This window comes from Puntigrus tetrazona, chromosome 13, assembly GCF_018831695.1.
Source record: "Puntigrus tetrazona isolate hp1 chromosome 13, ASM1883169v1, whole genome shotgun sequence".
NCBI lineage: Eukaryota > Metazoa > Chordata > Actinopteri > Cypriniformes > Cyprinidae > Puntigrus > Puntigrus tetrazona.
Window position 1 is genome coordinate 2,916,238 of NC_056711.1, and position 20,501 is coordinate 2,936,738.

The 20,501-nt window shown below is 38.6% G+C and overlaps 1 protein-coding gene across 1 annotated transcript in view; it reads left to right on the forward strand.

Annotated features, from left to right (window-relative positions):
• The first annotated feature begins 654 nt into the window (after nt 1-654).
• The window catches only part of LOC122357122 (cullin-9), a 34,871-nt gene continuing 15,024 nt past the window's right edge, over nt 655-20,501 (forward strand). The window contains 17 exon segments of the mRNA XM_043256388.1: nt 655-829; nt 3,058-3,720; nt 8,809-8,963; nt 9,545-9,897; nt 9,899-10,130; nt 12,830-12,971; nt 13,071-13,261; nt 13,631-14,042; nt 14,922-15,114; nt 15,455-15,656; nt 17,108-17,298; nt 17,381-17,577; nt 18,093-18,330; nt 19,182-19,287; nt 19,368-19,595; nt 19,814-19,904; nt 20,142-20,313. Coding sequence (XP_043112323.1) covers nt 3,063-3,720; nt 8,809-8,963; nt 9,545-9,897; nt 9,899-10,130; nt 12,830-12,971; nt 13,071-13,261; nt 13,631-14,042; nt 14,922-15,114; nt 15,455-15,656; nt 17,108-17,298; nt 17,381-17,577; nt 18,093-18,330; nt 19,182-19,287; nt 19,368-19,595; nt 19,814-19,904; nt 20,142-20,313 — 3,761 coding nt within the window. The 5' untranslated portion in view covers nt 655-829; nt 3,058-3,062.

Consider the following 20,501-nt stretch of genomic DNA (forward strand, 5'->3'; position numbering starts at 1 on the left):
AAAATGAAATTCCGTCATCATTTACTCACTCTCAGGTGTTTCCAAACCTGTACGAATCTCTTTTTTTCTAACGAAACTTTTTTTAAAAGTTTGTAACCATTGTCTTCCGTGGTATTTTTTTCCCCCTATGCAGTCAACAGTGACCCCAAACAACCTGGTCACAAAATTGTTGTATCCTTTTTGTGTTTGTGTCTGACAGAACAAAGATATTCATACGGGTTTGAGACAACTTAAGGGTGAGCAAATGTGACAGAAGTAAACAAACAAAACACACACACACACACACACACACACACACAAAAGCAAACGTTTCAGTTCTGGCTGGATTATCTTCAGTGCCAAAGATTACAACAATAGTTAAACAATTCTGGAGACCACCGCACAAAACAGATGATTAACCGAATCAGTTATATTACAATTAATTGTGAACGCAATAATATATATATATATATTTACTTGTGCACGTGCATAGCTTCAATTTATTCTTCGGGAATAAAGTTGTGCTCAATAGAGCTTGAACTTTGTATTCATGTGAGTGCGCGGACGTGCGATTCGATGACAGCAAAGCGTTAACAATAAAAAGCATCGGGGCTGCTGTTGTTCCTCCACGCCTGCAGGTGGCGCTAATGCGTTGCCGCGCGCAGACATTGGCGCACAGGCGAGCTGAACGCATACCTGTTCCACAGGAAGCAGGACAGGACTACACTTAACTATACAACAGGCAGCAAAAACGACTTCAGGCTGGGCAACGATACGTTACCACGGAGAAGAAAACTCCATCCACCCCGGGGGAAAGTCGAGAAGGAGGGGAGGCCCTGCAACACCGGAGGTGAGTCCAAGCGGACCTCTACGGTTTTCTCGGGGCTTTTTAATGTCTTTTTGTCACAGAGGCCGCGCTGACAGCTAGTTACAGCATATGCACCCTGCTAGCGACGCGACGCAACTAACTTGGAAGGCTCTCGAAGCCGCGCGACGCTGCCTCGCGCGGCTCTGTCTCCATAAAGTGCTGTTTTTTGAAGGCTCGCCGCAGTTTGACGCGTCGCGCGTCACGTTGCCCGCGCGCCGTGTTGCCCGCGCGCCGTGTTGATGTTAGCGCTAGTGCGCACTTGCTCAGCTCTTTCACCGCATCTCAAGAGAAAAAGCAGCGCGGCTGGAAGGGGTTCGACGCCGTCGGATGCGAGCGCAGAGCGGGCTGAGGTCAGTGGATCCTCCGCGGAGCGCTGGTCGAGCCCGCCTGAAGACATCGGGCCCTGTTTAGCAGCATCGCTAGCGCTAAGATGACAGCAGCTGGGAGAACTAATAGACTTAGTTTAACCGCGGGGGGACATGGCGACTCCGTGTTTACTGAAGATTTCTTTAGAAACTTTGAACTTGGTTAGAGATGGATGACAGCGGACGTTTTGGTGATGCTAGCAAGCAACGTTTCACAAAACGAAGTGACCCGAAATAAAGCATCTGTCATTTTTTTTTTAGTCCCGTGTCATTCATGACTGAGTCATAATGAGATGTTAGAATGAGTAATGTCCTTAAAACTAAAGTGTTAGGACAATTAGGTAGTTTTGGTCATCATGAATTGTTGCTATGTAACTACAAGGGGCCTTAATGGACTATGGCAGATTTATATTTAGTGTGAAGTATCTAATCTATTTAATTCAATAAACTTCAATATGGATGTGTTTCAGAAACATCCCTATTCTTTACTCTTGCCTTATCTATGTTTTTTGTCCATCTTCGAAAAACAAATGAAGAATTTCTGTGCCTCCATTCAAAGTCACTTGCACCAAACCTTGCCGTCGTCATTTTCTCATATCATATCAAACTCATAAGACGTCTGTTTGTCTTACAAACACACATGAAGATATTTTTATTGAGTTATAACCCAACCCCTACTGAAAACCTGTTCAACCAAAACTTTGACTCTTCAAAAGGTTCATACGACAAACACAAATGGTAAAAATTTGCTTTTTGTGCAAAAACTTTTCAAAAAGATCATAAAGACCTCATAAAAGCACATCGGATATTAGTAAACAAAAACCCAAGCATGCTCGAGAACACTTAAGAACCAGTGAGGTTTTTTTTCTCACATGTCAAGCAAGGACGTTTGAGCTTTCGTTTATCAGCTGTACATTGATCAGTGTTTATATACAAATAAAAGCCTGCATTGAATCTGCTTGTCTTCTAAAGCGATCATGTCTTTTCAAAAGACTTTGATTAAATGGCTCAATACACTTGGATTACATCGACAATGTCTTCTTGAATGTGTTAGAACATCAAAGGTTTGCGTGAATGGATTTTCAATCAGGGTCAGAAATCAGTTTTTACTAAATGTCTCTATTTGAACCAAAACACGTTTCACAGTGATGCACTTTGTAGGAGCATGCATGTGCTTTGTCAGTTTGAAATGTCAGTCAGCGACGCAGTCAGCATGGGTCTGAAAATCATATTTCACTGATTTGGACTCTCGTCATTGAGAATTAGATGGGAATAAAATGCTGCGCTTTATAATAGACTTGTGGTGAGAAACAGCAGTCGTCCAAAAGTGACGTACAAATAATAAATGACAAATAAACAGATTTTTAATCCCTTTTAAAACTAGATTTGCTCAAGTAGTATTTACCAGTTGGTCATACAAGACTAAGACGTTTTTATTTTTTTAACTTTTAATGTATGTCGAAAACTACTGTAATGTATTTAGAAAATTTTATGAAGTGAACTCACTTAAAAGTGTTATTTAGCCCCCCAAAAATTGGTAATGGTTAATGTTAAAAATCGTGTATAATACAACTAGTGTTTGCTTATTTGCTTGCTTTTATTGTATTTGTTATAATTGTATTTTTGTGATTGTTTTCGCCATCAAAACAGCCTTAGATGCTGACATAGCATTTAATAAATATATACTACCATTACTAGTACTACTACTTGTCCTACTGCTTCTCTCAGAAAACGTGCAAAAAAAAAAAAGTGATGCTTTAATTACTATTTGGAGCTTTGGGATCACTATAAACTGATGAAAGCGCGGCTCACACATCCTCATTATATCACTCTTTGCGTCCTCAGCTACCATGGTGGGTGAGCGCCGCAACGGTAACCTGCTGGTTCAGCTGGGCCCGAAGCTGCAGGCTTACCCAGAGGAGCTTATCCGTCAGAGGAGGACTCACGACGGCCAGACGGAGTACCTGATTCGCTGGAGCCTGCTGGCCGTGGACGACAGCAGCAGCTCCGGCTGCAGCAATGAGGCGAGCGGCGGCAGCGGCAGCAGCTCCGGCGTCGGAGGCTCCAGTGGCTCCACCTCAGGAGAGAGCAAGAGCGAGAGCATCCTCATGTGGATGTCCACGGAAGACGTCTACGCCAACTGCCCCACTCTGCTGGGCAAGCGCAAGGCTGACTCCCAGAGGCCTCTGCTGGAGGAAGAGGAGCGGCCCAGCGGCCAGTTCCCCGCTGACGTCACCTTCGACGAGGGAGAGCTCCTGGACATGAAAGACGACGTGAAGAATCTCGTGCGACGCGCCCGGAAGCAGATGGCCAAGAACAGCGACTTCGGGATCAGCATCACGCACACCATCCACGTGCTGAGCGCCTACGCCAGCATCGGTTCTCTGGTAGGGGTCTTCAAGGAGACCGGCGCTCTCGACCTGCTCATGGAGCTGCTCTGCAACAAGGAGCGACAGACCAGACGCAGCGCTGGCAAGATGCTGCGAGCCCTGGCTTCTCACGATGCGGGTAAGTCTGGCTTTTTGGGGTCTGGCTTCTGTATCTGACTTGTGGTTTTGTCTGAGACGCTCTGAATAGGGGTGTAACGTATCATACCGTCTAAGATAATACCAGTATATCGTGTATACGGTACGATACGGTACACCCCATCGTGATATCAATGATTTAGGGGCTTGATGACGTATTTCTAGGGATGCACTGAATGTTGATTTTAATTTAAATTGTGCTTTGTTGATATAATGTCTGCTGGAATGTTAAAAATGTTCTTTTTAAATGGTTTTGTATTAATGTTTAACAGTAGTAGTTTATTCCATTCCATTTATTTTTCATTTAACATTAAATATTTGAAGCATCCAACTTTTTACATTTATTTAAAGCAGCGCAGTAGTTACCTTCCCTGGTCATTGGTTACATTTGTGAGAAGTAACAATTACTTTTTTTTTTAAGTAATTTGCCCAACACTGCATTGCACAATAATGCTGCTTCTTCCACCTTATGAAAGTAGATTTTATGAAAGCAGGTAGCCTATCATCAATGACAGTAGCTCTTTAAAAAAGGATGGAAAATGCCCTTCATTGTAGTGTTTGCACTAAAAGAAATGCTGCTGCCTGCCAGCTGCAGTCACCAAGAAAACATTTTTTTTTTTTATAATATATTTTGTGTATGATACCATTTTGAGGCTGCATCCCCAACCCCCTACCTCTGAATAATCACAGGTCTTTTGAAACTTCTCAGGTCATCTGTTATAGCTGTTGTATGTCCAGTGGCTCAAAACAAAACTCTCAGTTCCTTGGGTATTTCCCTTAAATGAAAAGTCACTTTCCTTAAACTGCCCAGTATTTGTATGTAGTTCAAACCTTGATCATACTTATTGATGCAGCAGAGTGAAAAGCATGGAGGCACAGTTTAATGGCGTTATTGGTTTAATTATCATGTTATGCCCATTGCATATCTTTAGTAGCATGTAGGCTTCTACAACCTTTCAGTAGTGTTTAATAAGGGTTGCAACAGTATAAAAAATAAATTACTATAAGAGCACAGCAAGTGTGCATTAGTTCAATATTGACTTTCCAATGAAATTTTCATCCATGCTGAGAATAATGCACACACACATTAAAAAAAAATTATCACTAAGATTGTTTGGTAAATAAAGGGTATTTACTATTAAAATTAAAATTAGGAAAAAAATACTGTATCATTATTTATTATTATGGTTATATTTATTTATTTTTTCTGTCTTGTCCTCACTTTCCTTCTGTTTCAAATAACCTGTAAGTGCTATGCATGTTTTACTTTCACTTTTTAACTTGCAGTTGTTTGCTTTTAGTTTGTTTGAGCTTTCCCTCCCTTTCGTTTGCTTTTAAATGATCTAGTTTAAAAAAAAAAAGAAACATGATAATTTTACTTGGACTTTTGCATTAGCGGCAATACAACAAAATACAACGTAAAGCATAGAACTTTTATTAACAAACGAATAAAAATACACCATGCTACATGCCTAATATAAAAATTAAAAAAAAAAAAAAGCGGCTAGTTTTTTTTTTTTTTTATAATAAACCTCATCACTCTTCTCGTCAGTCAGCTTGACTCACTCACTTGTGATAAATTAATCTGATCTGTGTGTGACTGTCATTTGTTCAGTTTTAATTGTCTGTTCTCTCACCTAACTGATTTTCCTTATTATAAAAAATTCAAAACAATCGTGTCACGGTGCTGTGGCTTAATACCGTTATCACCCCCAACACCGTCTATACAGTCATTTTCTGTCTAATCGATGTTGTGCTTTGTACATTATAAAGCACCATAAAGTTTTCCTGCACTATATTTCAAGTGTTCTGAAGCTGTTCCACAAATTTTTTAATTTGTTATTTTGTATCAAAATTAAGTTGTCTATGTAGTAGATTATGTAATACACAAAAGAGTGATGAAATTCTGCAATGATTTAACAAAACGGTATCGGCAGATACTGATATAGATACAGATATATTTTCAGTATTGGATTGGACCTGTTCTTAAAAAATGGTATCGTTAAATTAATAAGTGATAGTGTTTACCCCATTTTATATTTCAAGCCAAAAGCCTAGTGTGTTTAGGGCTGGGTGCAGACGCTCATTATTGTACCGCTCTCCAGCCCTTCGATGAAAAACTGCCTTCTGCTACAGACAAAATTCAAAACCAACTTTTGAATCATCAGTCCAGAGCTCCTGCTGCCATTTTTCTGCCCCCAGTTCCTATGTTTTCGTGCATACTTGAGTTGATTGGCCTTGTTCCCATGTCGGAGTTATGGCTTTTTGGCTGCAACTCTTCCATGAAGACCACTTCTGACTTCTCCAGACAGTAGATGGGTGTACCTGGGTCCCACTGGTTTCTGAAGGTTCTGAGCTGATGGCACTGCTGGACGTCTTCCGATAATTTTATGTATTTTTTTTTAAAGTGTAATAAACTTGATGTGTCCTTCATCTGCTGCACTGTTTCTTTGGCCGACCACTGCATATACAATCCTCAACGTTGCCCGTTTCTTTGTGCTTCTTCAAAAGAGCTTGAAGAGCACGTCTTGAAACCCCAGTCTGCTTTGAAATCTTCGTCTGGGAGAGACCTGGTTGATGCAGTATAACTACCTGTGTCTTGTTGCTGTGCTCAATCTTTCCATGGCATGAAACTGTCTTTCACATCCTCACCTTGGTAGCAGAGTTTGGCTGTTCCTCACCCAGTTTTAAGACTCCTACACAGCTGTTTCTGTTTCAGTTCTTGACTGGGTTTCAACCTATGTTTGACATTGTTTGGTATAATTGGTTGATCATACACCTCACTATAAACCTACAAAATCCCTGACTTTGTGCAAGTGTACCTATAAGAATTGATACTGGTTTGAAGGCAAAAGGTAGTAACACCAAATATGGATTTGATTTAGATTTTTCTTTTGTTCGCTCACTTTTTTAATTTTAGTTTTTTTTTTACTAGGAATCGCAATTCCAGTGCAGAAGAAAGCGCAAAATACGCAGCAAACGTATAAATTACACAAATACCTCTAATAAAAGAGAAACAGAAAATTAAATAATGCATTGTGTAAAAATAGAGAGAAATGAAACGGTTTAATTTAATGTGAATGATATTGGAAGCTCCATGTGTGGTACACTTGGAATGTAATTTTCTTTAACTAGAGGATTAATAAAGAATTTATTTGAATCATGTTGTAGGAGTTGACTAAAGACGAGTATCGGTCAAATGTTCTGAAAAAATCAAAAAGATTTAGCAAAATCGCCCAGCCCTAAGTTTTAAGATTATGTTGAATGGAGCACAAAGCCTAGTGTGGACCTTAAGACTCCCGCCTGTGTGCTGTGAGGTCTTGGGTAATGTGAGTCATCAGTGAAGGGCACAGAGAGAGAGGTCGTAGCGCTCTCAGAATTGAATGTTGGCAGGGTCTCTCAAGATTACCAAGAAGATGCTTTAGGACCCTTCAAGACTAGACGAGACAATACTGTTTATTTCTCAACACATGAGCTCTTTTGTCACGCTCAATTATTTAGAAAAATCTTCTGCTTTAGAGCTGCGCCTAAAATTAGAGCTAAAAGCTAGTGGTATTAATAAATCAGATTCAAAGAGGCAAAGTTATCAGACATTACTTTTACTGTGATTCATTGTTTCCTTTTTCCTTTTTTAAGAGGAAATGGACTCCTTACGAAGGAGGAGGGGTTTCCAGTTCCTTCCCTCATTCTTTTAACTGTTATTCATACTCTTTCACAGGATGTACTTATTCGTCTCTTGTTCCTTTGATTATACTAAAGCATTTTTGTCATTTACTTCAGCGTAACAGAGTCCACAGGCATGTGGCTTATGTTAAGCTGCTCGAGAAATCCTGAACATGTGATCAGTACAGTCATGACATTATTATTGGTATTTTACTATATAGTAGATTTATAGTAGATTTTCTGGCTATATGAAATCAAGTAACACTGTTTCCATCCAAAGCTAATTTAAAAGTACTTTAGAAAAAAACAACGCCTTCATTTTGAGTATTTATTTATTTAGAATATTCAAGAAAAAAAAAAAAATATATATGAAAGTAGTTGTTTTTTTCTAAAGTACTAGAAAAATATATATATATATATATATATATATATATATATATATATATATATATATATATATATATATATATATATATATATATATATATATATATATATATATATATATATATTTCAACTACTTTCATATTTCCTTTATTTTTCTTATATTTTTCTTTATAAATATATACACATACGAAAGTTGTTAGAATATTCTATAAATATAGACGTAATATATAACATAAAAGCATATGTTAAATTGTTACATTATATCTAGATTTATAGAATATTTTTTTTGAATTTGAGCTCCTGTCTTTAACCATTCCAAAAACAAATTCGAAAGTGTTGAGATATTTGAATATATAAAAACAAAAAATAACTACAACTGCGTAAACTGAATTAGGTTTCTGTGTGCGCAATAGACCAGCCTCTCTGACAAACAGAGCAGTGTTTAGCCAGCACCGCAGTGTTTGCACATTTCGGTTTCCTTACGGTTGACACTGCATGTTAAACTGGTTTAGGATATTTTAACATCCAAATCATGATCAGTCGTGAGTAGTAAAAGTTTAAGGAAGTGGCACAACAGTATTCACCTTACGGCATTCTGCAAGGTGCTGATACTTTTCACACTTCTCACAAAGTAGATTAATCATTTTGACTGGACGATTTTGCAAAAAGTGGTTTCTAAGAATAGTGAAGTATTAGCACAAAAGTTGCTGACCTGGTCAGTGCTTTTTACTGTGGGTGAGATGTGAATGGTTTTTTCTCATCTTTGTCTAATAAGTTTTTGCATTGTAGCTCTTACCCAGTTGATTATCACCAAACAATCAAGCCTCTTGATGAAGTGCTAATATGTGATATAAAACGAGTCTAATTATTGTGAGCAGAAGCGGTGAAAACTTGATTCACTCATGTTGATGGGTTTGATTCCCAAATAAATGGTGTTATTGAAGTAAATGTGTGGAGAACATAAGTATAATGTAAAAAAAAAAATCTTTGTGTGTTGAAGGCTGATGTTGTTTGTCTTTAGGGAGTCGTGCCTATGTGCTGTTGTCCCTCAGCCAGCAGGATGGCATCGAGCAGCACATGGACTTTGACAACAGATACACCCTGCTGGAGCTTTTTGCAGAGACCACCTCCTCCGAGGAGCATGGCATCTCCTTTGAGGGCATCCATCTTCCACAGGTACTTGTCTTCATCCCTAGTCTGTATAATATGTTGTCTACGTGCTAACCCAGATTGAGTCCCATTAGTGATTATTTGTGATGATTAATTTGTAGCAGTGAAGTCATACCTCACCTTCATATTGGGAATGCAAGGTTTTGCTAAAAGTGCCTCTATCAGTGGTAGACATTCACTTTATTGCCAAAAGTATTCGCTCACCCATCTAAATAATCAGGTGTTCCAATCACTTCCATGGCCATGGGTGTATAAAATCAAGCACCTAGGCATGCAGACTGTTTTTACAAACATTTGTGAAAGAATGGGTCGCTCTCAGGAGCTCAGTGAATCCCAGCGTGGAACCGTGATAGGATGACAACAAATCCAGTCGTGAAATTTCCTCAGTCAGGTGTATTATAAGAATGTGGAAGCGTTTGGGAACGACAGCAACTTAGCCACAAAGTGGTTCACAAACAACATTTTTCTTATGCATGCATTTATTTTGTATATATGAATGCAAAAACACATTCTGTAAACAAAAACATTTATTTTGTATGCAAATCATTGTTTGACAGCACTAGTAAGCATTAGTTTGTCTGTTGTAGATTCCAGGCAAGCTGCTTTTCTCTCTGGTGAAGCGTTACCTGTGCGTCACTTCGCTGATGGACAAGCTGAACACGGCGGGGGTGGAGTCCTCCTCTGAGCGTCAGGAGGTTGGCCCCTCCTCCTCCTCCTCGGCAGCCTACCAATCGGAGCACGCTCGCGTGCAGCGGGAGTTCGAGTTCACCATGGCCATGGCTAACCTCATCTCAGAGCTGGTGCGCGTCATGGGCTGGGACCGTAACCGGCAGCTGCCCCTCAATTCCACAAGCTCCAGCAGAGGGCTTGAGGAGATGAACAATGAAATTCAGAAACACCCCGTCCGGTCCATCTTTCAGCCGCGCTTCTCTGCCGCCGTCTTCCTTCATGGCCGCTACAGCAATGGCTGCGGTCACACCACCAAAGAAGAAGAAAACGGCTAATGGTTTCAAGACTCGTTCTGACTTCACTTCCCGCTCTGCTTATGTGGAGTATGTGCAGGACAACCTGAAGAGCGGCATGATGGTCCGTATGCTGGAGGACTATGAGGAGGTCAGCGCCGGGGATGAAGGGGAGTTTCGTTACAGTAACGACGGCTCTCCGCCGGTGCAGGTCAGTGCATAGAACTTTAAATTTTATGAATTTAAAAAAATTTAGACTAATTTAGATTTAAATATAAATGTATAAAAAAAAAAAAAAAAAAATATATATATATATATATATATATATATATATATATATATATATATATATATATATATATATATATATAAAAACAAGTGGACAGATTGTATATTTTTTTAATTTATTAATTGACAAATCATTTTTATTAAATCTGAAGTCTGTATATTGTCGCCATCTATGTTTGAAAGCCTGGAATTGCTTTTCCTTGCGAAATGATCTTCCATGCATGGGTTGTGCTCCGGTGCGGGTGAATCTTAATGTTTTGATATGAATGTGACCAGTCTCCACGGTTCGGCACGCACGTGATCCGCAGATTAACGGTGAAGTTCAACCATCATAGAGTTAAAGTTATCATTTGCACTTGTTTTGCCTTGCCAGTTTACACATTCAAGCAATTTCAGACCATTCAGATGAAGAAGTCGGCAAATCGGGGGAGAGAGAGAGAGAGAGAGAGGGAGAGAGCGAGCGAGAGAGAGAGAGAGAGAGAGAGAGAGAGAGAGATCAAGACACCTCATTTTAGCGCCTCAACGGATAGATACATACAAAGTTATGTGAAAACACCCGGTTTGGCCAGTATTCTAGTAAACACAGTAGGTTATGTCCATGTCTTAAATTAATGTATACAGCTGAGAGGGAAAGAAACCGAATGTGTGTCAGTATCAGGTCCGTCCATTTAGTCTTAAAGTGACAGCAACAATTTCACATCATTTTAATTTCATATTAAGAAATTCCTTTAACCAAAAAAGTCCTTTAAATTGGTTGTCTGTAAAATACAAATGTTGTGTACGCCCAGGTTATCTGTAATCAGAAGCACATTTAAAACCGGAATATCATTCAATTTTGTTCACATGCATTTTAGAAAAACTTGAATCCTTTCCGGATTGAGATCCACCGTCAAAATAAATCATTTAATTACTCTAGTAGCTGTGAGAAAAGGTTATGCATGATCTGCCTCCTGCAGGATCCGCACAAAAAAAACTATTAAAATAGCCTTTTAGATAATGCGGTAATGCTAGCTAGGTAAATGTGGTAAATATAGGTCATTTAATGATTGGGGAAAAAAAAATTTGTATTGGTTTTGCTAAATTATCAGTTTGAATTACATTCAAGTTTATGCTGCTTAGTTATAGATGTCACATGATTACTAAATACATTTTAGGCCAACATATAATATAGTATAATATAAACAGTCCATTTACCAGTTATTAAAGTGTAATATATGTACTAATTTGCATTTTCATTCATATCCAGAATTGGTTTCATTCAGTTTGTTTGTAGTGTAAAGTATAATTCCTTTTTTGGAAAACCATGGAAATGCGGTCATTTTTCATGTAGAAGTTTACCTTACAGCAGTTTACTTCTGAGCTGTTTCTGCATATGTACGCTTGATTAATTATTGAACATTGACCCGTTGGTTATATAATATGTGAACGACTGTGCTCTTGAATAGTCAAGTGCAGACATGAAGTGTGTGTGTGTGTGTGTGTGTGTGTGTGTGTGTGTGTGTGTGTGTTCATTTTATATAGTGTTTGGATGCTAGATGATGAGATGCTTTGTCAGCGATATTGACACAGGATGACCGTTTTTGTTTTCTAGTTAAAGATGAGCAGTGTGAGTGTTGAAAGAATGGAGCTGTACGCAACAAGTTATATCTTCAATATTTTTAATATAAAATCAAAACCTTTTCAGCCTTTTTCCGCTCTGTCTTTGTTGCTTCTCTCTTTCTCTGAAGAGACGAGGTGCTAAAAGAGATATCGCAGTTATTTTAACACCGGTCGTGGAATTGCAGCGAGCAGTGAAAACTGACACCGCAGAAATGAAAATGCAAGCAAACACAAGTAACATAAAACCAATTTTTCATGACTTTTTCATGACAAGTTGCATTAATAAAAGCATTTTATAATAAACAAAATTAGAAGACGTATTCGTACTTGGCAGGAAATAATGCTTAACATTTTTGAATTAGTTTTTAATTATTATTTTAGTTTATTATTATTTATTTAGCATAATTATTATTTTAGTTTTTTTTGTAAATACCTAATCAAATTCAAAGAAAACTATAAGAGGGGAAACCCTGAACCACCCATACTGTAAACTGTCCACAACTCCAGTTTTTTTGTTTTATGGAAACCTGCTCAAAAACTATTGCTTTTGCCCAATAACATCCTCATCTTTGATGACTGTTTTGACTTTGTTTTTCTTTTGAGGAGTTTTACTGCTACCCAGATGAAAATGTATTATCTGGATTACTACAGGGAAGGAAGTAATATAGAGAACCAGAACTTTAATTCAATAGGACCGATGTAAATGCATCCGTAAAAGCAATATAAAGCAAGTCGCTTTATATAAAAACATCCGCCAAATACGAACGTAAATGACAAGTAAAATATAAGTATGTCAGTAACAAATCAATAAATAAATACATTTGTAGACACGTTCAAATATTTAAGACTTGCACAAATTGTAAATAGAACATAAAAGACCTCCTTAGTTTGGCAGTTAGTCCTATCCGAAGGATAATCGTATTCTTTCACTACACATTTGTTGAAAACTAAAAGATATTCAGTCCGTTTACGGGAACACTGCTCTGTACAAACACAGATGTCCGTCATGTTCTGCGTTTGCAGGTGTACTGGAACTCCCTGTCCAGGACCTACTGGGTGCACTGGCACATGATCGAGATTTTGGGCAACGGCAGCGGAGGACAGGCGGAGAAAGAGACCCAGGAGAAGGCTTCGTCCCTCACAGAGACACTCAAACTCACTACTGGTAAGTCTCACTCAACCAAACGACCGTGTGCGTTTTATGCGTCTCCTTCACTTTATGTGAAAGCAGCAGTGTTTTCTTCTGTGTTTGTGAACGTGGCAGTGAGTCAGACGTTCTTCTCGAAGCCCCCCGGTGGGCTGTACACATTGCCTTACTTGATGGAGGGCTCTCAGGATGACGCAGGCACCCTGAGCCGTGCTGAATGGTGGGAAGTGCTGTTTTTCATCAAGAAGCTGGAACCCAAGCAGCAGCAGGAGATCAACGGCATCCTGCGACAGAGCCTCGATGAGCCGGTACTCACTGTTTCTCCTAAACTGGCTAGTATAGAGGCTAGCAAAACAAATTGAACGAATCGGCGCGTATTCATTTTTTGGTTTATATAGACCTGGCTTTATATTACAGCCACAGGTCAAAAGTTTTAATTTTAGCGGCTCCACTTGAGTTCAATCTTTGATGCATGTCCTAAAATAATTGCCAAATATAGAAATAGATGGCAAAAGATTTTGTTAGATAATGGCTATTGCCATTGACAGAAAAAATATGAAGAATATATCTCCAATATATGGTCCAAACAAAGTAGGCAGTGACTTATTTTTTTGTACTGAATGAGCCTGTTTGGGGTTATTGATGGTATCTTCTCCGTCTCTCCTGGTGTCTTTCAGATGGTAGAGCTTGACGAGTCGACTCTCATCCAGCTGTCCCTCTCGAGTGAAGTAGCACGGAAAGTCCTCCACTACCTGAAACAGAGCTTGCAGGCGTCTTGTTTGGGAGACCTGCTCTGCTCACACACCTTCATCAAGCACTACCTGAACTGTGGCGGCGCTGGCCTCGAGGATGAGGAAATGCTGATGGGCAGCTCGATCGGAGGACAAGGAGCTTCGTCCTCTTCGTCGCTGTCCTCCGCCACAGCATCGTCCTCTTCCTCGGCTTCTTCCTGCACCATGGGCTCCGTGTCCAAGAAAGCCAAGAAGGAGATCCCAGCAGACACGGGCAGCTGTGGCAGCGAGACAGAGAGTGAACTTCCCACCGAGGATGACACAAAGTATCCTGATGACCTGGAGGAGAAGATGAAAGGCAAGCCTTGGAACCCCTTTGTTTTGTTCATAATGATATATTTGCTATAACTGAAAAAGAAAGTTCTTGTTTGCCTATGAAGTTTGTTAGACACAACACAAGAGTATGGTACTAATGTTTCTGCAATAATAATGCATAGTTCAGCTGATTGCTAATAATAGAATAATCTTCAATCTAGTTCAACAATCTAGTAAATGGGAATTAGGCTGTACACTTAATCTGATTGATACGGCCTAGTGTCTGTAAATATTAAACTGCATAGACTGCTGTTTAAATATAAAATATGCGTGTCTGAATGAGAGTTGTGTAGTTTTGTCAACGTGATGCATGCATGATGTTTAAAACTATTTAGTTTTTAGTTTACGTTTAATTGAAACGGTAGGTAAAACAAATTGTGAGTGCTTTGTTTGCAAAAAAATAAAGGAATCGTTCGATTTTGGTACATTTGTATTAAATCACGCAACATTTAAGAATTTAAAAAGTATTGTAATATTGGCTATTTTACAGTGAATCCATTTATTTTGCTCTTGTACGATTACATTCACTCATCAGATATTTTATCCAGCATGATTCTTGATTAAAGATGCGCTAGGTTTTTTTCCCTCTGCAACAGGAAATGATGCATTTCACAGAATGTGTTCTGAGCGTTGTGCTGTAGCTAACAGGATAAGGGTTATTCATATAGGGGCGTAAAATTATAAAATTTTTCATGCCGATTCATGCTGTTCTGATTGTCTTAAAAAATACAGCCACATCAATATATTTCATCGTGCCATCAGTTTTTTTGTAAATTAGTTAATTTTGATGAATGATGTGTTTTAGAGCAAGTGGGTGTACATTCCTTCCTTCCTCTAAGCAAGCGTTTTCCGTTCTCTGCAGTGTTCAACAGTCCGAAGGTGCAGGGTAAGAAGAGCTCGCTGGAGAAGATGGGGGAGGTGGTGGACATCATGAAGAAGAGCAGCTCAGACTCGGGACTGCAGCTGGCCGGCATGAAGGTCATCGGAAAGATCCTGGAGGAGGAGGGACCTCAAGAGAGGAGCACCCTCAGATCAGACTCGGCGCAAACCATCCGGTGAGGATTATGCTTATTTTAATAGCTGGAATTGGATGTCTTTCTTAATTTAAACGTCAATATCACAGGTGCTAAGAAAACTTTTTGTAGAGCATTCTCTTATCAGTACACCCTTAAATTCATGTTAAAGCTCTGATTAGATAAAAAAAAGTTTAGTGATCTCGACTGATATATTCTGTGTAAATAAAAGTATTACACAGTCAATTTTTCTTTGACGTGGTTTCGTCTGTTTGCTGATTTAATCCGTGAGCAAAAAGTGAGAGTTAGCATTCTCTCGCTTTGCGCCTATTTGTAAAGAAACATGATTTGGTGTTCATACTGCAAGTCGTTTCTTTTTCAGCGACAAAGCCTTAAAGATGCTGGTGGAGATGATTGGCAGTCAGCCCAAGCAGAACGCTGTCACCGCGCTGCTGCTGACCCGCAGTCTAATGCTGAAATATGAGTGGAGGGTCTCATTCGCCACCGAGGGGGGTGTTAAGGCCATCCTGTGCTGCATGCAGGAGTATCCTGTCTGTATACAGGTGCAGCAGATCGCACTGGCGGTGAGTGAGGACCTGTCTGAACTAAATTCCTGAAGTCTTCAAGGGCGTGAGGTTCATCATTTTCATCACTGTTTATCAAAACCAAAGTTAATCAGTCCAATTAAAACACGAATGAACATCGCAACTGTTTTCAGTTGAGTAAAAGCAAAGAAATTTAGACGTTCTTAACTTTGCGTCAAAGAAAAAAAGGTTGTTTGAGGTCAAACATGTCCTTTAAAATTGTCATAAACGTATAATTTTTTTTTGCTGCTTTCGCTGGCATAGATAATTATCAACATCAATATTTTAAGTTTGTGCACTTAATGCAACACAAAATGTTTTCTGTATAATAAATGCTAAGCATTTGAATTATTATAGTCTTGAATGTCAGTGATTTGCAATTTGTCAGTGAGCGTGCGGCGTTGGGTTTGCAGAAGAAATAATCATACATTTAAAAAAAAAAAAAAAAAGTGATACCACTTCCAATTTTATGAGAGTAGCACAGCTTTCACTCGCAGCCACTCTAACACTACTAGCCAATCAGAATTATTTGCTCTTATAAACACGAGAAGCGCATGGTAGGCTATCTAAATAAGAGCAGCCCTGAGTAATGGAGAAGTGCGTCTTCATATAGCTCATATTTATATAGAACTAATTAAAAAGCAGCAGAGCTTTGTGAACCGCTCAGAGTAGTCATGTCATCTTCATAAGAACGGTGTGATTGACGGAATTTATTGCACATCGCGATTTCAAAATGCAAGTTTGAGTTCGTAAGTGACCAAATATTAAAATTAGCACGGGACCAGGTCGTCGGCGCCCTCTGCAGGTAGTCGTTATAATACATTGTGGGTTTTTTTAATGTTCCATTATATACAGTTATTTAAGTTATGTATTTTAGCAGTGTTGTTCAATAAAACCATGTAAAAAAATTTAAAATTAAAATTTTTTTTTAAACTTTTTACTGCCTTATTCGTCATACTAAAGTTGCCAAGTTAGGCTTGTTTGTTTTACTAAAAAATCTGTATAATCAGTAAATTACTTGATTAACAAAATAATCATAAGTTTCAGCCCTGGATTGGATAAAATATAAAAAGTTGAACAATACAGTGGTATTTTTAAATAAGTAAAAGACGAATATTTTGTCATTGAATATGTTTGTTTTAGTTAACAAGTATCTGTATTTTGTCTCATCTTATGTTTTCACACTCCTAGTGTTGATAAGCAGCGATATATTTTTCCAGATTTGTGATACAGCTTTTGTTCTTCAGGTCAACTATGTATTCTTCGATATATATATAGTTGACCCCAGAAAAAAGTTCTGACTCAGGATTTGTATTTGCTTTATTGTTAACTGGAATTGAGGCCAGATTTATTGCATTCTTTACAATTCTATTCCTCTTTGAATCCTATTGTCAGAACATTGCAAGTGTGCATTGAAAGGATGCTATTGAAACAAAAGTGGCTTTCTCCAGACTCTGAAGGTCATCACGGGTGCCAGTAAACACGACCCTCGCAGTGTGGGTGGCTGTCTGCCCCTTTCTGAGTCTGGCACTCAGATGATGCTGGAGATTTTTGCGAGCATAGGCTCCGCTACACCCGAAGGCTCCAAAGGGCTCCTGTGTACCATCCCTTCTGCCATCGACCTCATGCTCAGCACGACGGGGTAAGAGGCTCGAAGTCCGCTTTAGACGTAGGATCTCTGTTTGCTGAATTGCCCTTCATTTTTTCTCCTGTGGTTTGAGCAGTTGCGGTCTATCCGTGCGGAACGGGCTGCTGGTCATCATCATGCTGATTTCCAGCCACAAGAGCCTGGCAGAGCAGCTAGTCGCCTGCAATGTCAGTGCCACGCTAAAGAAGTGCCTTTCTGCTCAGAATCAACACAGCATGCTGGCTATTATCGCCCTCAACCACATCTCCATGGTTCACAAACTGGAGAAAAAAGGTACCGTCGTGCATCATTTTAACTGCTTTAACTCTTTCCCAGCATGTTTTTACGGCAAGCCCTGTTCTAGGTGTATTACGGTAAGGAAAGCCCTAGCTCATGCTCCGAATGAATTCACTTTAATTATTCATTGAAGTATTTAAAGGTGAAAGAATGTGATATCTGAATGTATTTTGCTTGAAAATGCAGTACTTTGAGAAAATAAATGGTGCGTTTTTGATCAAACCTATCTGCATTTAAGTAGTAAAGCAAGAAAAATTATATTAAAATTGTATTTTTGTTTTTGTTTAAAAGTAGAGGCTCTCTTGTTTATTTTGATATACAATAAGTTCATATATTCATATCAGAATATGTCTTTCAAGTTGGCGGGAGTTAAAAAGCCCAGCATTTGTAAATGCATTTTGCATAAAATATATAGTCTGCAACTGAACTGCAACGCACTGATTTCGACTCTCCTGTAATAAGAATTGTTAGCTCATTTGAAGTAACACACAGCCCTCTTCGCCCCTCTGTAGAGTCTCAAGATGAGCATGACTTTAAGGACACAGAGCTGAAGATGTTGGTGGTGAGTCTGAAGGAAATGCCAGCCACTAAAGAGGTTATACTGACTCTGGAGCAGCTGCTCTGTGACGACGCCTCCCAGCTGGAGGAAGAGAGGAACGAGGTAACGCGCAGCAGAGACACCTTCCAGGACCTCATCCGCCTCATGGACCAGCACAGAGTGGATCGGGCGGTGCAGCTGTCCATCCTGAGGTGAGCCCTTGACTTCAGCTTATAAATAGTTAATGGCTATTTCAAGCTACTTTTGAGCTTGGTGTGCTCTTAAAAACATGTCTACGTCTCATTTGACCCTAAAATCCAATGATCTGTAAAAAAAAGAAGAAGAAAAAAAAAAAAAAAAAGAAAGTCTACTTCATAGTAGCTTAAATATGTGTTCATGTGTTTATATTTATGTGTGTGTGGGTAGTTGACATAAAAATGTAATTATGTCTTATAGTGTAGAAGAAAAAAGTCTTCATTCGTAGTTACTAATAGCATGAGAGAGGTTTATCTTCAGTGTGATTTTATTTTATTTTTATTTATTTATTTATTTTTTTGCTGTCACACCATAGGACACATTGATACGTCAACCATTAAAATCAAAATTAAATCAAATTAAATTCTAATTTCTGCAATATTTTTTATTCTATTTCAACAGAAATAATAATTTTAATAAAATATTTTTTAGTAAATAATATAAAATAAATTAAAGGTATTATTATTACCATAAAATAATAGTACTTTTACGTTTTTAAATAATTTTTTTTCATTATGATTTTTGACATTATGAAATGAAGTCCTGTAAAATAGGCTTCATTTACATTAATTATTTTTTGGTCACATTTTAGATACTGTTAATGTTTTTTATTGTAATAATCTTTGTTGATAAAAAAACAAACCATAAATTATGGGCAGTGTTGGATATTTAGTCATTTTTAAAGAATTAATTCAAATTAATTGATCATGTCAATTGATGATGTCATTATTGTATTGTTCATTTTGTAACTGTGCTGATTATATCGTTTTATATGCTAATAATAAATTTACAATTTCTTACTCCACAGGATTTTAAACAAGTTTTTGGATAACTACCAGGAAGACCTGTTGCCGTGGCACGAGAGTATTGAGCCTTGCCTGTCGTCTATGACGGCGTTTGTCAGTGACCGGGAGGTACTTTCCCTTCTTTGAGCTCTATAAGATTATGGTTTAATCATACAGGTAGGATTTAATTCTTCTTTATCCTCACTTAGGTCGTACAGCAGTTTATCCGCTTCTTATATCGACTTGCATCTCTGAATAAAGACTATGCCGTTGTGATGTGTCGGCTGGGCACCAAAGAGGCTCTTATCAAAGCCGTGGACAAACACAGCACCAGCTTGCTGATGGTCACAGAGCTGCGGGATCTGATCAACGACTGTGAGAAGTACGCTAGCCTCTACAAGAAAATGACCACCAGTGTTCTGGCTGGATGCATACAGGTAAAGGGAGGCGTGCTCAGTAATCAATATTTTCAAAATAAACTTGTCTAAGTTGAACCAGCCTTATATAATTGGGCTTTTTTTTTTTATTTTCTGGGTCACCTGACCTCTAGCAGACTCGTTCATTTAGGTGGAGCTTGACAAAGCAGGCGATATTGGATGGTCCATTCCTAGAATATTTAAAGTCATGTTCACGCTTTCGTTTATTGTCTCTTTAGATGGTGCTCGGTCAGATTGAAGAGCATCGTCGCAGCCATCAGCCCATTAATATTCCTTTCTTTGACGTGTTCCTGCGCAACTTGTGTCAAGGTTTGCTCATAAAACACTTTTATAAATGTATAATCATTAAAGCATTTATGCACCCCAAGGTTAAATTCCTTATTCAATCATTTGAATCTCATGTTTCATTTATTACAACCAAGACCTGCCTTGCATTTGCTCCAGAACACACATTTGCTTTTAACTGTGCTTTGTTACTACCAAAGGTTTAGGTATAAGTACTCCAGTTATCGAAGGTTTTGTTGATTTGAGTGTGACGTTCTTCAGGCTCCAGTGTGGAACTGAAAGAGGACAAATGCTGGGAGAAGGTGGAGGTTTCCTCCAATCACCATCGAGCTAACAAGCTGACAGACAAAAACCCAAAAACCTACTGGGAATCCAACGGCTGTACCGGCTCCCATTTTATCAACATTTACATGCATAAAGGGGTGATCATCAGGTATGCCTGCCTAGCTACTCTTGTTAGTTAGTAAAATATAGTAGGTAGTAACAGTGACAGTTAACGATTCCGTTCATATGGACATTGGAAGCACCCTTTCATAAAAATAGTCACTTGTTTTGTTCTGATGGATTTCTATATCCAAATTTAATATATTTAATATGGTACCTTATAAAGGTAAAACATTG